The 16,307-nt window shown below is 40.4% G+C and overlaps 1 protein-coding gene across 2 annotated transcripts in view; it reads left to right on the forward strand.

Annotated features, from left to right (window-relative positions):
* The first annotated feature begins 5,535 nt into the window (after window positions 1-5,535).
* Window positions 5,536-16,307, forward strand: part of LOC117947745 (low-density lipoprotein receptor-related protein 1-like) — a 90,066-nt gene continuing 79,294 nt past the window's right edge. The window contains exon 1 of one of the 2 annotated variants that reach the window (XM_034876958.1): window positions 5,536-6,138. In XM_034876958.1, coding sequence (XP_034732849.1) covers window positions 6,066-6,138 — 73 coding nt within the window. In that variant the 5' untranslated portion in view covers window positions 5,536-6,065. The remainder of the gene's footprint in view (window positions 6,139-16,307) is intronic. The other variant, XM_034876959.1, reaches the window with a different exon arrangement.

A 16,307-nucleotide genomic window follows, 5' to 3' on the forward strand; every position in this document is an offset into this window, starting at 1 on the left:
GAAATTGAGACAAGCTTTGATGTTCTTTTTGCTCAGCAGTGGTTTTCTCCTTGGAACTCTGCCATGCAGACCATTTTTTGCCCAGTCTTTTGCTGATGGTGGAGGCATGAACGCTGACCTTAACTGAGGCAAGTGAGGCCTGCAGTTCTCTGGATGTTGTTGTGGGGTCTTTTGTGACCTCTTGGATGAGTCGTCGCTGCGCTCTTGGGGTAATTTTGGGCGGCCGGCCACTCATGGGAAGGTTCACCACTGTTCCATGTCTTCGCCATTTGTGCATAATGGCTCTCACTGTGGTTCGCTGTATTACCAAAGCTTTGGAAATGGCTTTATAACCCTTTACAGACTGATAGATCTCAATTACTTTCTTTCTCAATTGTTCCTGAATTTCTTTGGGTCTCGGCATGATGCGTAGCTTTTAAGGATCTTCTGGTGGACCTTACTGTGTCAAGCAGCTCCTATTTAAGTGATGACTTGATTGTGAACAGGTGTGGCAATAATCAGGCCTGGGTGTGGCTAGAGAAATTGAACTCAGGTGTGGACAACCACAGTTATAGTATGTTTTAACAAGGGGGGCAATCACTTTTTCACACAGGGCCATGATGGTTTGGATTTTTTTTCACCTTTAATAATAAACACCTTCATTTACAAATTGCATTTTGTGTTTACTTGTGTTGTCCTTGACTATTGTTTAAATTGGTTTGATGTTCCGAAACACTTAAGTGTGACAAACATGCAAAGGAACAGAAATTGAGGAAGGGGGCAAACACTTTTTCACACCACTGTAGCTCATAGTGTTCAGGAGCAATGCCCTCCCAAGCATACACAGAGGATCAACTCCAAAAAGTGAATAAGTTTGAGCTGATCTGAGGAACAGTTTAAATTAAAGCTGCAAGCAGCAATGAAAGAGGCCTTTGCATTTGTCATGTTGGGGGTGCTGGGGGCTCACAGTCAACGCAGCAGTGTATTTCCATGACCATCGGAAACTGCATGCACAAATTAGACCAGAGAAATTACATATTTCAAATTGTGAATTACATTCTATGCCCATTATGCGGCTCTACATAGTAAATCTAATGATTCTGGTCAGGGCGTACTTCCTGTTGCCAGTGGGGGGCACTATGACTAAAACTTATTATTGACTTGTAGATGTTCTTAGGCCTAGGCTATCATTAAATCTAAAAAAAATGGGGGAGATTGGACAATTTAAACTCTAGTTACAAACCACTAGCTGTTTTGCGGCGTTAAATGGTAATTTGACCCTTAGCCCAGGGTTGGACAGAAGCGCAAAAGCTTTGCGGCTTAGCTTTTTAGATTGTACTAACCAATTTTAAAGTCAATCTGTAGGAGGAGTTTGTTAAAGTACATCTCCTAAAAACTGCAAAATATCAACCTAAACATGAATTTTTAATTGTTAATGGCTGATGACTGGTAAAATAGGCTTTTTTAATGTAAGGATAAGATACATTTGCCTACCAAATTGCATGCCTCTAAATGAAAGTTAAAGGAGGTAAGGGGGCGCTTTCAACCCAATTTTAGATTTTTTTTCAATTGCCAAGACCAAGTACCACATCAAGTTGCAATTTTCACTAAGTCCGACATGTATTCCAACTTTCATGCGTTTTTAAGAAACATTTAAATTTCACTAGGGTCTTCGCTGACCGACGATGTTGGTGTTTGGGCCCTAATTAGTTAAATCAAGGTGTGTAGGAAGCTTTGGTTTGCTTTGAGTGCCGAATGAAAATCTTTGGCCTTAAAAGGCTAAAGCCAGCCTCATCAAACTATGTTAATTTTATTCACATCCTTATTATCTTATCTGGGCCATTTTTGTTAATTATAACTGCAGTTAATCTGTTTGGTATCAAAGGTAAAGCAAAGCAACAAGTAATAAAACAAATTTCAAACAAAGCAGATGTATGTCCTAATGGTAGAAAAGCTTTGAAACAGCATGTAGACCATCATGGCGCACTAAATAAATTATATTTATCCATAGTTAGTACTTCCTGTACTTCTGCGCCCTCTATGGCTAGCAATCAATTACATAATGAGTAACATGGGAGCTCTATTAGATAGATTACTGCCTTTAAATAAAAATAAATTAGATCTCGTTGAAAAATTAAGCACCTGGGCAAAATAGGCAAAAGGTTTAGATGTTCTACACATACTGTACATATATTTTGTAGCTGTGATTATTGAGGAATCAGTCAGCATATCAGAGCAGTAGTGTCATTTTATTTCATTCTCTTTTTGCTGTGGTAACACCTAATACGATACGACCATATCACTTATCAGTTGTCGTGCTTTTAAACGGCTCTCTTCGCATGAATAAAAAGTGTTCTTATCAACAGAAGTTGCTTGGCAACCAAATCCCCTGACCCTTTTGTTTCATCTTGCATACCCTTAATGATTAGGCCTCAAGTGTGTAGAAAACATATGCAATTGTTCATTCAGCCATACAGTGTGATTTTTCTAGTCATTGCATTTGCATAATACATCTACAACCACACAATTCAGCAGCATAGAAAAACAGAGGATAGGCCCTTATACTTATGTTGATCGAGATGGATTATCCTGATTTCATCATGACGGTGTAGTCAGAGACAGGAGAGGCCATCATTCCATCATTCTCAATGGCCATATATTAATGCTTTTGCAACTGGGCCATTTTCAGACCACAATTAGGTCACCCGCAGCCCCCCTACCCCCCCCATCCCCGCCCTCCCTTTTCAATCTATGCAATGTTTTGATATGTGTGTGCTGTTATTAAGCCAGATGGGCTGTGAGTTTCACAAACCTCAAGGACAGTTTAGGGAGTGACTCAGCCAACACACTGTGACGGGAATAGTGGGGCCTGTTGGGAGCTGTGGGTTTTTGGATAGGATTTCCTCCACTAACGGATAGCAAAATAAAATCAGATGTAATTACAACTGTACAGTAGACTACGGTAGAATTTTGTTGTGGAGTATGTTTTCTGGTACCACCAAAATATCACTTAAAATAACACCTGGATTATCTACAAATGTAAGATGCCTGTGAAAATGTCATGCTGAACTTTGTGTTGGACTGGGACTCTGGCTAGTGGGTGGGTGTGGGGGAGGGTTATAGATTGGGGAGAACTGAGATGGGGTGAGTGATGAGGGGGGTTAGGAGAGCACAGGCTGCTGATGCATGCTCCGCATTCCTCAGGTGTTGTCAGCAAAGCTGCTCAGTAATTACCTCTCTGTGAAAACATGCACAAAGCCACACTTTACTTGCAAACTTAAAGGCACCAACCAAGAAAAGCTGATAGGGGAGTACATTTATATACTCATTTTAACATATTATAAGATGGGATGGTTATTTTGTTTCTAGAGAATCAATGTGCCTGAGTAAAATTTGTTGAAAAATCACAGGCATGGTGCACATCATGCATGCAGTGTAGCTACAGATGCAGAGTGAGGCTGTGTGAGAGCCAGGAGCTTGATTTATGCAACACTCTTCTCTCAAAGATATGGTCAGGTTGGGAAGTTGTAGCCAGGCAGACCTAGGCACGGGAATCGAGTGGCGTGATACAGAGACAGATACAGTTGCAGATGGTGTTCAGCCTTTACACACAGAATTGTATTAACTTTGCATACAGGGAGCAGATCATTGTGATCCCCCCTTTGCACGCTGCTTTTTGTTGTTTCTCTAAGATGTTATAACTTTCATTATTGACACCCCTGTCACAGAGGAAGCTGGTTTCTCCCTGTCTGGGAACTCTTCTCTCTCTCCCTCCCTCATCTTCCCTGCTCTGTCTCCTTGGCTGGCTTGCTAAAAGCTGAGGGATTGTGTGCAGATGTGCCTGGAGAGAGGCCAGCCCCTCTGCCCTGGGAGAACATGTGGTCTGGGAGTGTTTACCCTGGCACTCTTTCAAGCTCTCTCCCACACAGCATGCTGGCGTCTGTCTCTCCAGGATTACAATGCTCAACGCTCCTCTCACAAAGGGGACATTCTCAGGTTAAGGTGACACCGTACAGTCTATGGGTGCCACCAGCAATCATGTTGATTTAGTGTGTTGACAACAAAAAGAGACAGCAACGTAAAAAATAAATAAAAATGGGAATACATAAATATATAATTTATTGAAATACAGTGTAATAATAGTTTGTTTGCAAAAAACTCGCAACATACTATTTTCCCTCTACCTTTTTTTGTGTTGACATTATATTCTGTTTTACTCGGAGTGAACATGTGTGTGGATGTAAAAGATATCCAGAAACATCAGGCAGTTTTTTTCCTTTTTTTTTCACAGATTCTCAACATACTTCACATTCTCTCCCGTGATTCAGGCTGTAAGTTGAAAATCCTTGAAAGGCACGCTTGACAATAAGGGCAGCAAGGTTACTGTCAGTTGTGTGAAATACACACTGGTTGTTTTTAGTACACATGATTAAATGCCAGTGGGAAAAAGAGGAACAGTGCTACAGACCTGCAGAAAAAGTCCTTTATGAGCATTTTAGTTACAGCGGCTGTGGCGGAGTCAAGGATCCTCTCATGTTGTCTTTATAACCAATTGACTCTCTGATTAGAGCTTCCTCAGAGGACATGCCATGTAATATCGACAAAATATTTCATTAAATTGTTTTATTATTTTTGTTGGGTTAGTGATATGGGTTACAGTGTCCAAATCTCTCTGTAATATAAGTATTCAGTGCCCCCTGCAGGTTTAAATGGTGTATGGGTCTACCTATTTATAAAGTCTATGGAGGCTACTCAATCACATAATTTAACAAAGATTACAAACTGATTATTCCATATGGTTATTTTTCATACTCAAAAATAGAATGGGGGATATACTCTAGATTGGTTTAGGTCTTTGTTGTCCCAAGTTTTGGCAACCCAGCAATTACAAAATATACAGTACAGTGACATATTCGTTTTTTGAATATTACCTTTACTTAAAGGTGGGAAAAATATTGTTCTACTGGACATGCTCATCAAACAAACAACATGTACCCATATCTGTTTCATTTAGCAATCACGTCCATTTCTCATTTTCATTAACCACTAGGGGGCATAATTTAGTGAATAATGCAGAGGTTGAAGGGTCTCTCTACACACACACACTACTACTGTATGCATTTGTAGGCTGTAACATGTTACATGTTATGGATGAAAATATGTATATGCCTAAATGTCTTGCACTAACCAGCTGCAGACCTTTATGAAATAACTGTTAATAGAAAAACACTTAAAAGCAGACATAATGTTCAAGACTTCTGTAAGCAAAATGTTAGTGTTTCACAGGTAGGTTATTTAACTGACATTGGAGTATCGTTACTCGTCATCATTTCGTTTTGTTGCTAGAAATAAAAATCAGTATTCTGTAGAAATATTGAGCCAACATGGCTGATCCCAGCGCGCCAGTTGCAGGCAGCGCCGCCTCTCCCTCCTACCTCCACGGTTGACGAAAAGCGCATGAAATAGGAGAGAAAAGGAGGTGTGTTAGAGCATGCGCACAGGGTGCTCGCCATTTAGTTATCCCATTTTTTGAGGAGTCGGGCTTACGTCACGGGCTCGTCCACAGTGCTAGAGCTTGAGCTTCACCATCCACTCATGCAACCACAAGCACAGAGAGATATTGGTGCTCCGAAGGGAAACACGCTTTTACTTTTTACTTTTTCTTTTTAGTTTGGCACGGAATGAGCATACCGGAGCCGGGCGGCTTCTGCAGCGCTTCTGGACGTGTGGACAATTGTGGTGGCATGGTGTGGTGAAACAGAGACCCCAGCAAGCACTGAGAGACAGAGGTTACACAGTGCATCATGTTTGAATGCGAATAATCAATTAGAAATATACATGACTGAGCTGGTTCATTGTCTATAGCCTCGCCGGGCTGTAGCAAGTCTCCTTTTTTTTTTGCTGAAGCCCGTCTTGCCGAACGCCGCCGTGCTGAGGGGCTGAGGGTGCAACTGAACGGACAATCGCACCCGGACTATTGAAGGGGTTCGGATGAGGTGGTTGATCGGTTTGTTAGGTTTTAGAAATCCAGCCAACTTTTCCTCCATTCCCTTCTAACAGCAGTGCCAGCGAGCATTGCTCAGGATATGGCGATGAGGTTGTTCTACCTGGGATTTATACTCTGCTTGGAGATCGTATCTCCTAACGGTGCAACCCTAGGTAAGAAGCCTGTTGTGTTGTCTTGCATTGTGATACTCGAGCAAGCATGAGCACTTCTTTTTTTTACACTGCAAAGCATCTGTGCACAGGCCTATGTTCACCAGAGTTGGAGCCATAACCGAAAATGGGTTGCCTTCACAATAACACAGTGTGCCCACAGCAGTATTCTCATAGGAGCTGATCAATAATTAGGAAAATCTGTGAAAGTAGCCAACCGCACAAACAAGCAGCGCATTGATTTTTCTTTTGGCGTATAATCAGTCTGCGTTTCTTAGATGTGCTCCTGTCTGAGCAGACAGAATGGGCCTGCCTGCAAGGAAGGCAGACAGTGAGGTTATTCACTTTTGGAATATCCGGCAGGTAGGCTAAAAAGCAACACTTACAAGATAAGCCATTTAGCTGCACAACACAACATTATTTCTAAATGTGTGAGACAAAATGAGCCTTCTCTCAATTTATTTCCTCACAAAAACACAATTCCTCATGTAGGCTCTTTTCTATATGCCTACAACTGATTGCTACCATTTGAACCAAATGTGCTTTTTTTTTTTTTTTTTTATAAGCATCAGGCTTAAGTATCATAGCAAACCTGTGAGCCATCGGTCAGATCAGCTTTCGTGTTTGTTTTTAGTTACTCTAAGCATTTGAAAACAACAGTTGCTCTTAAAAATGTAATCATAAGGCGCTGCTTGTCCCGACGTGTCAAGTCAATAGCTGCTTGGAAATCACAACTTGTTAGTGACAGCCAGTGAAATGAATAGTTCTCCTGTTACGTCCCGGGAGCTCCTTAAAACTCCCAAATCCCTTATAGTAATGCAATATTAAATGCACCATTGCTGTTGTGACAATGCCTTGCAGACCTGTTGAGGGATCAGGCTGCTGTTTTTCTGGAGTACCTAAAGGGAACCCTGACATTGCAAAATAGCACATGTGTCTGTATTGTTTCCAACAGATAAACCTAGTCATTCAATATGTAACTTTGCACTTACATTAACAGTATTATGAATTAGGTTTACCCAAAAAAGACATGCTGCATTGAGGCTATGTATTGTGATATGCTGAAGTCTTTTGCAAGTCATTCTTAATGGGCTACACTGTGGATGTCAAACAGGGAAAATCCATTATGTCCTCTGTTCCCCTCAGCTCAGACCTAACAGCCTTGTCTTTGAATACAAATTTGTAATATTAATCTGACATCTTATTTTACTCTGTCAAAAGAAGGTAAAGTAGCTGCTGCCCAATTCTGTCTTATATAATTTTTACTAGAGCTGTTCAGAGTGAATGCCATAGCTGAGGTTACAAGAGTGGGGAGGCTCCTCCCACTTCCTCCATCAGTATTTAACATCTGGACACAGGGACACCATTAATCCAATTTAGATGTGACTACAAAGGGGGAGATGCCAGCTGAAGAGCCTGGGGGATAAGGGCGAATGAAGCGAATAAAGTAAAAGACTCAGTCTTGGATGCTCTCTGAAACTGACACTTAGTTACATCACAGAGAGTCAGGGAATGGAAATGATGTATGTGTGTTACATCAATAACCGTTGGTTCATCAGTCTCCCATTGGAGCAGTGTTGGTCCAAAAGGGTATAAGTGGTCAAGTGAATGGTTAAAAACCCCAAGGCCATCCACTTAGACTGGATTTGTCTGTATCGTTACAGCATGAATTTAAGAATGAGAAATGATTAGTGAAAGGAAGGTCAGAAGGCTATAGTTAACAGTTTAACATTAGACAGACCTTTTTGTTTGTTATAGATCTTTGGGGTTGATTAGAGTTTATTATTGTGGCACTTAAAGGTGTCAGACTAACAAAATCCAGTTCAGTTCTGACGAGCCATGATTATATTAAGCAATATGAGGAAAGGTGAACACAGTTTGATTTAGATTAATTAATTTACTCTAGACCACACATTGTTGTATGGATGCTTGTTGTAAACTCATTGTTGTTTGAATCTGGGACGTAACTGACAATTATTTTCGTTATTGATTTAATCAGCAGATCCTTTTTAGCAGAGAACAGATTAAGTATTATTTCATATTCAAATGGCTTTTTTTGTCTAACTCAAATATATTCAGTTTCTGATAACATCACAAAGTACAGCATCAAATTCTAACATTTGAGAAGCTAAAGATATAGCGTGTTTTCTTGTGATTCAATAGTCTATTCTGAATGAAGAATTAATGAATGAATAAAGAAACGTGCAAGCAACAGAACGTAAATCGTTGTCCAAATGACTTAAATATTGCTTTAATATTTGCTTTAAATAGACCTTTTTATATTGTTTTAATGATAAACACTCACCTAAAGGATTCTTAGGAACACCTGTTCAATTTCTTTTTATGCAATTATCTAATCAACCAATCACATGGCAGTTGCTTCAATGCATTTAGGGATGGGGTCCTGGTCAAGACATCTCCTGAACTCCAAACTGAATGTCAGAATGGGAAAGAAAGGTGATTTAAGCAATTTTGAGCGTGGCATAGTTGTCGTTGCCAGACGGGCCGGTCTGATTTCACATTCTGCTCAGTTACTGGGATTTTCACGCACAACCATTTCTAGGGTTACAAAGAATGGTGTGAAAAGGGAAAAACATCCAGAATGTGGCAGTCCTGTGGGCAAAAATGCCTTGTTGATGCTAGAGGTCAGAGGAGAATGGGCCGACTGATTCAAAGTGATAGAAGAGCACCTTTGACTGAAATAACCACTCGTTACAACCGAGGTATGCAGCAAAGCATTTGTGAAGCCACAACACACACAACCTTGAGGTAGATGGGCTAGGCCAGCAGAAGACCCCACCAAGTACCAGTCGTCTCCACTACAAATAGGAAAAAGAGGCTACAATTTGCAAGAGCTTGCCAAAATTGGACAGTTGAAAACTGGAAAAATGTTGCCTGGTCTGATGAGTCTCGATTTCTTTTGTGACATTCAGTTGATACAGTCAGAATTTGGCGTGAACAGAATGAGAACATGGATCCATCATGCCTTGTTACCACTGTGCAGGCTGGTGGTGGTGGTGGTGGTGTAATGGAGTGGGGATGTTTTCTTGACACAGTTTAGGCCCCTTAGTCCCAATTGGGCATCGTTTAAATGCCACGGCCTACCTGAGCAGTATTTCTGACCATGACCATCCCTTTATGGCCACCATGCACCCATCCTCTGATGGCTACTTCCAGCAGGATAATGCACCATGTCACAAAGCTCAAATCATTTCAAATTGGTTTCTTGAACATGACACTGAGTTCCCTGTACTAAAATGGCCCCCACAGTCACCAGATCTCAACCCAATAGAGCATCTTTGGGATGTGGTGGAACGGGAGCTTCATCCCAGAAATCTCCATCAACTGCAAGATGCAATCCTATCAATATGGGCCAACATTTCTAAAGAATGCTTTCAGCACCTTGTTGAATCAATGCCACGTAGAATTAAGGCAGTTCTGAAGGTGAAGGGGGTCAAACACAGTTTTAGTATGGTGTTCCTAATCTTGTAGGTGAGTGTATTTCGTCATATTGCGCAGGCCTATTATGGACTAAACGGTTCAGTTGACATTACATTCATTATTTTAGCTATGTCATTTAAATATTTTGCTGAGAAATTTGCATTTCAATATTGATTTATTTGTAGTTTTGAATAAAATTCTGCATTTCATGTCCCGTGTTAAATGAAATCCTCCGCCTTCACTTATTGTTTGGAATTACACCACCAGGATATTCACGTTGGATAACTTTATGACTACTGAGCTTACATATAGGATCTCAACAACCTTTAGAAGTGGAAGAATCCCTTTTGGTGAACAGTATAAATATGGGTCATAAGGTAAAGAGGTTGAATTCCAGAGGAGCCTAGACTCTGTTTACCTGACCTTTTTAATAGGACCTGGCTTTACCTTTTCCTTAGAACTGTCTCTGGAAACATCTGGTGGAAAAATTCAGCATCCCTCATGCAAATTCAACAGCTAATGGAACTTAGATTGCTCCCTTCAGCTCTTCCAAGTGGAGGTCACTGGGTGTTGTTATTGTAACTATGTTGATGGACTTCTATCAGGTAACCCAGATACTCCCGATAATGTTATTCTGCCATTCAGTCGTCTCACAGAAAAACTGGATAAAAAAGCATAACATATGGGAATTGAAATACACCCAAAGTGTCCCAAGTTTTGAGCAAATTCTTATGCTTCTGATTAAGATTTAATGTAAAACTTGTGTGCATTTTGGTATTGGCCTATAGTGAAAATGTTTGTGAAATGATAACAGCAGACGATGGGATTCTTAAAGTAGCTGCAGAAAAGATCCCCTATTTCATTTTTATCCCTCTACTTCCTGCACTGCATTGCAATCAGCTGTGACTAGTGGGTAAAACCTGATTAACATAAATGTCCTCAGTTTTGTTCCCCATATTGTGTGTGTGTGTGAAAATGCAGCTCCGTAATATTCATTGGGTCCTTGTTAGTGACATAATCAGGCTTGCTTTGCATTCCCGCTTTCCTTTTCTGGCAATATGTGTATTATTGGCAATTTGTATTTTATTTTAACGTGACACACACCACAACATATCTTTAGATAGGGAAACGTCCCACTTTATAAAGTAAACAAAAGTAAACAGAGTTGTTCAAACGCTGCAAAGGGTTGCAATGTTTGCCTAACACCTTGCACAACCGTGAGATACTGGCTTTGTGACCCCCGTTTTAATTGGACATCATTAGTGGTGAACTCCTCACCTGATGCATCATATTGACCCTCCTGATTATCAGTTTTCTAGCCTTCTAGCTACAGCCCTTGTAGGCTTGTTGGCTTTACCGGATCACGCTCTTGTACACCTTAAGGTGTTGTCAATGTCCCCGGCTTTCCGCTCAACTTAAGAATCGATTTGATCATAGGGACCATGGCTGCTTTCACACCTGGTGGTCAGAAGAGAGAATCTGATATATGGTGATAAGAGTCTAATTTCACGGACTGCTGCAATGTGTCAAAGCTATTTACTTTCATTCAGGACAAATAAATGTCTCAGTATTGGTACATTGGGTGTACATGAAAGAAACATTTTATGTGGTCTGTGTTGTCGGAATAATATGTACACATTTAAAAAAAAAAAAGCATACTACCTCTGTATAAAATGTTACTGTTTGATAGATTGTATCACAATTACTGTAGCTTACCTTCCTTTTTCTTTTTCAGTCTCTTGGAAAATAAATAAAGCATACAGTGCTTAAATAAAGATAAATGCATTAGGTAACCATCAACCATTTTTAGCCCAAAAACTGACGGACCTGTGTGGGTTTTTTATGCATTAATTTCTCAATTGGTTGTCTAGAAAATGTGTTGTATGACTATATGTATTTATATCATAATATAAAATCAAATGTACTAGGATTTTGCTGATGGGGTAAACCCCTTGCCATTTTTTTACTGCAACTTAAGTCCTTTCCATCTGATAACTTGCTACCCAATGTCATCCATTCTCAAATTACTTCAGCACAGCAGCTCAAACCAACAGTTAGACAGTTAAATCACATAACCAGGTGATCTAAGTGACATCTACCTAGGCAATATAGTAAACTTAGCATGTCCTTATGTCAATAAGCAATGGTACTAAAAGTACATATATTCTATATGTGTCATAGAAAAACACTTTGGGAGACACTATGGTCGTCTCTAATGAGCACTAATTTCGCTTATATTTGAACACAACATTTAAAACCTTTTGATTTTGTATTTCCAAGTATGATTCTGTTATCACCTCAAAACTCTACTGACCGGGAACCAGTTAGATGTATTCTGTAAGATAATCATACTTTGTAATGTAACTCACTGCTTGCATTATAGTGCATGCTGCATTCCCAGCAGTTACTGAGCCAGGATCATCCCTCCCTCCTGCCTCCTTTAGAGTGAATTTAGTGATTGATTCATAGAGCTTGACTTTCATTAAATCGCAGGAACATTTCATCCTTCAGCTGAGGTAAATCCTTGTTTAATAACATACTGTATCAGTACCTTATTACTGCTGCCTCAATGTTTTTTTCCTGGTAGCTTCAGAGGACAGAGGCAAGGCAGGATTGACAGCCAGCTCAGATGCAGTAATGTGTTGCAGTGAATTTATGTGCCCCAGCCTTCATTTTGTGGCTCACATGTTCTGTTTTTATAACCTGGTTGGACTTTTCCTCTATGGGTGCACAGAACTGTGCTATGCAGAGACTACAGGGCGGGAGTGGAAGAGCTCTGTAGAAACCACCATTATACCTATTTACATTTATCTTTATGCCCATCAATCACACTCAATGTATGTCTTTTACTGCGTTGCCTTCTACTGCTCTGGCCTGTGATGTCCTGCAGAGCTTCATCAGGTTACTTCCGAGGTCAAAGGTACACTCTTTTGTTGTGCAATGCGTGTTCAACCTCTTTGAAAATAGCTATTGTGGATTAGAGCTCGAATAGCCTATGGTCTTTGAATGTGCACTGTGAGCTGGTTAAAGTGCTTGGTTGTGGCTTGGCTTGACACAAAGCTAAGTGGTTGTTTCCACTGGATGGGCACTGCACAGTGTGGGCATTGAAGAAGTTCAGTCAGTGGCAACAGCAGTGGGCAGGGCTTTATACTAGATAGTGTTGTTCCCTCCTTTCCACCCTCTTATACCATAATATTCCACATTTTACATCTAAAAGGCCCGGACTTGTGAATAATAAATAGAGCACAGCATTCAAAATAACGGCTTCCCTCTGCCCTCATTCTCTTCCCTGTGGTCCTTGTTTGGTTTTAATTGTTATTTATAATGCATAGGTTCCTGCTTTGAAATCCTGCTAAACTGAGCACAGAGAAATCACTTCAAACTTGACAGCAGGGGTCTAATTACATACTGTAGTCGGTTTGCTTTTTTCACTCCCTGAAACACTGGAAGATCTGAGTGCCACAATGGAGGGCCAGGAAGGGGAGAAGTAATGAGAAACTGTTCTGGTTTTATTTCTACTTTCTCTTGTCGCTGCCATTGTACTCAGAGTCGCATTTATTTACTTATTCATTCAAGTTGTTTTCCATTCCCATTCGTGCTGTTGTCTTTCAACAGCATTTAATAGAATCCATGCTCTATTACTCAGCCTGGAAATTATCCACAAGGGGATTGGGTTGGTTGAATACTAGTATGTAACAAATTAACTTTTGTTCACAAGCATGCCTATAACACTGTGCTCAGTGTTAGAGGCATGCTTGGAAACAGAAGTAAATTTCACATATCAATGTATTGTTAAATTCCAGCTCAGTCTGCGTGCATTAGGATGATGGTCATTGCTCTGGTGTGTGGCTAAAGCGAAAAATATACGTGTGTGTGTGTGTGTGTGTGTGTGTGTGTGTGTCTGTATGTATATATATGTATGTATGTATGTATGTATGTATGTATGTATATTATTACAGTCAAATAAAACATATCCAGAAATGTGCAGCAAGAAGTCAGTCCTCTATTACACATTGCACTCTAACCATTTCTTGCAGCAATGAGAGGCAAAGAATTTTCTCTGAATTCAAAAGAAACTCTGCTTGGTTTCTTTGAATCTCGCTGCGCATCTGTAACAGGTTGTCTTTTTTTTTTTAAGGGAAAGCAGCACACATGAAATCAATTAGAAGGTGCTGGAATGTGCTACATGGGTCTGGAGTTGATTTACAGAGCAGGAATGGCCATATTGAGAGAGACAGATTGGAGCGGGGGAAAGTGGGTCAGTGTTGTGTCCAAGCTCGTGATGGTGTCTGGAGGCCTCCATCACTTGGCTGCTGAATTGATGCCACAACACCATTCACTCACCACCCTGTCCTCTTCCCATCCCACAGAGTTGCTTTTGGCCTTTTGAGAGTGTTTAATAAAGTTTTTTTGGATTGCATAAAAGCAAAAAAACACCTTAAACGTGTTATTGCAAATGAAAAGATGGCCTTGAAAGAACTTTATTCTTTTTTTTATCAGGCAGCCAGGAGGGTCGTACAAAAGCGGGGCTCTATGTACGTTTATGCATTTGCTTATTCGCTCATGTTTAAAGCTTTTTGCCATGCACGGTGCTGAGGGGCAATTCAGTGTGCAGTGTTTAAACGGCGCAGAGATCCAGTGGCCCTGCATGAGGAAATACAGTGTGTGCTCCATACAGCTGGGTGTATGCTCAAAATCAAACCAAGTCGGCCAACTGGAGCCTGGACATCCACACACTAGGAAGGGACTTTATAGTATTTATAGTATAGGTTGTATGTTAATTCTGGATTAAAACCTTTTGTTTAATGTATTTTTTAGTGACAGCACCTGTATACTAATTTAGCTTTTACACAATAATACATCTACCGCCTTGTATTCTACCCTCAGAGCACCTAAAAAGAGCAAGTGTACGGAGTTTAGCATTTAATAACAAGGGAAAAACCACTAATGAATCTTTTTGGCCAGTAAAACAGCAATTTGTTCACTGTGATTTCTTGTTTTGACCAGATAATGAGGAAAGAAAATACAACTGCAGTCTGATTCCTAATTTTGACAACAGACATCCCAATTTTGTGTCCTTGACTTTCTACTTCTCCAAAAAAGGATTTAAAACCATAAAAAAACTGAGTGTAGAGAATCAAATGTTAAATTGAGTAGAACTATTAATACTAATCCCATGTCTAATGGACAAATACTCATTTTACTTTTCGTACTAGCCTTCGGGCATTTTTGGGCTGACAGTTGCCTCAAGGACTTTCTTAGCATTCATATTTAATGCCTTTGCCGGATCACTCTTCCCATAAATATATTTTAAATGAAATACACTGTCAGTGCAACTTATTGTACGTTATGTAATTTCTCTTCAGAAACAGATACTCCTTTTCCTGTAGAGCTTCGAAAGTTGCCCCAACTACATAATGGTGTGAAATTCAAAACTCTTTTAAATATGTCTGTGGAAGTTGGTCTTATAATTTTTTGTTTCTAGTTAGATGTATTTTTGCTCTAATAGGTACAGAAAAAGATATAAAAGGATGGTTGACTTTCTCAGGTTATCTTAATATGGGGGGGTTTTCAGCTGTATGCCATTGAGAATATGACTTTTTGTGTGATAATCCTTTTGTTTTTTGTGGACAGAAGAGTTGAACCCTGGGATTTCTGCCCATTTAGTCACGGCAGTGTGATCAAGTTGCCTTCAGCTGTGGCAGGAAATGCTTTAGTTGGTATGGCCTTATCAAGAGGGGACTAAGGCCATAAGGACTCTTGTTGGAGGCCGCACACTGGGTTTATAGGAGATCTTGAAAGGGGAGTATGTACCTTGACTTAATGGATAGGTGTTTGCTGTTTGGTCACTCCGAGGAGAATAAATTTAAGCCTTTTTTATTCCCTTTTGCAGGTAAAAGTGGACTCAAATGGTTTAACTTCCCAGCCTTATTTGGACAATCCAAAAATTGTTTGCGTTTTGGCAAGAACTTTGGAAACAAGGCAGATTTGCAGGCTGAATTAACAATTCCCATCTCTGTTTGAGATATTTGAGAGAGGACTGCTGAGAGGGAAGGCTGCAAGTCTTTCCCCCCAGTCTCTAACCCCTCCTCTGCCACAACCTCCAATTAGGCTCAGAGGTTCTCCCCTCTGCGGTCATTTCATGCTGGTGTGTAAAGCGATGATAATATTAGAACCCACAAAGTTTTATTCCTAGTTTTATGCTCACTCACAGAGAACAAATGGCTCAGCCCAGCTGCTTCACACGGGGGACCAGAGACATTGAGTGAAGGCCTGTCAGAGGTTTTAATGCTTTTACTCATTTCAGCTCAGGGCTCAGTCAGTGTGGCTTTTTGTTTGGTTGTTTAGGCAGATTAAATGGCAATATATAAGACCAGGCAAATCCAGTGTATTTACCGCCATACAGAATGTACCAGGACATTGGTAATCTGAAAGGAAGCAAAACTAACAATTTAGCCTCGGGCCATGCCTAGCCTCTCTCTCATTCCCTCACCGAGAGGTTGGGTCTGTGCATGTCGTCCAAACCGATTCCGTCTTTGGGCTCTATCCATTCTTTTACAGGTCTCTGTCTCTCTCATCTTGAATTATATATGCTGTCACATTCTTACAACATTTGATACGGACTGTATTATGGCGTCTCATGGCCGAGTTGAAATCTTATTCTATTGCATCACTTGAATTCAGTCTTGTAAGCCTTGCCCCTGCCATTGTGTGAAGAGCGAACGCTCTGC

Source organism: Etheostoma cragini, chromosome 7 (genome assembly GCF_013103735.1).
Source record: "Etheostoma cragini isolate CJK2018 chromosome 7, CSU_Ecrag_1.0, whole genome shotgun sequence".
Lineage (NCBI taxonomy): Eukaryota > Metazoa > Chordata > Actinopteri > Perciformes > Percidae > Etheostoma > Etheostoma cragini.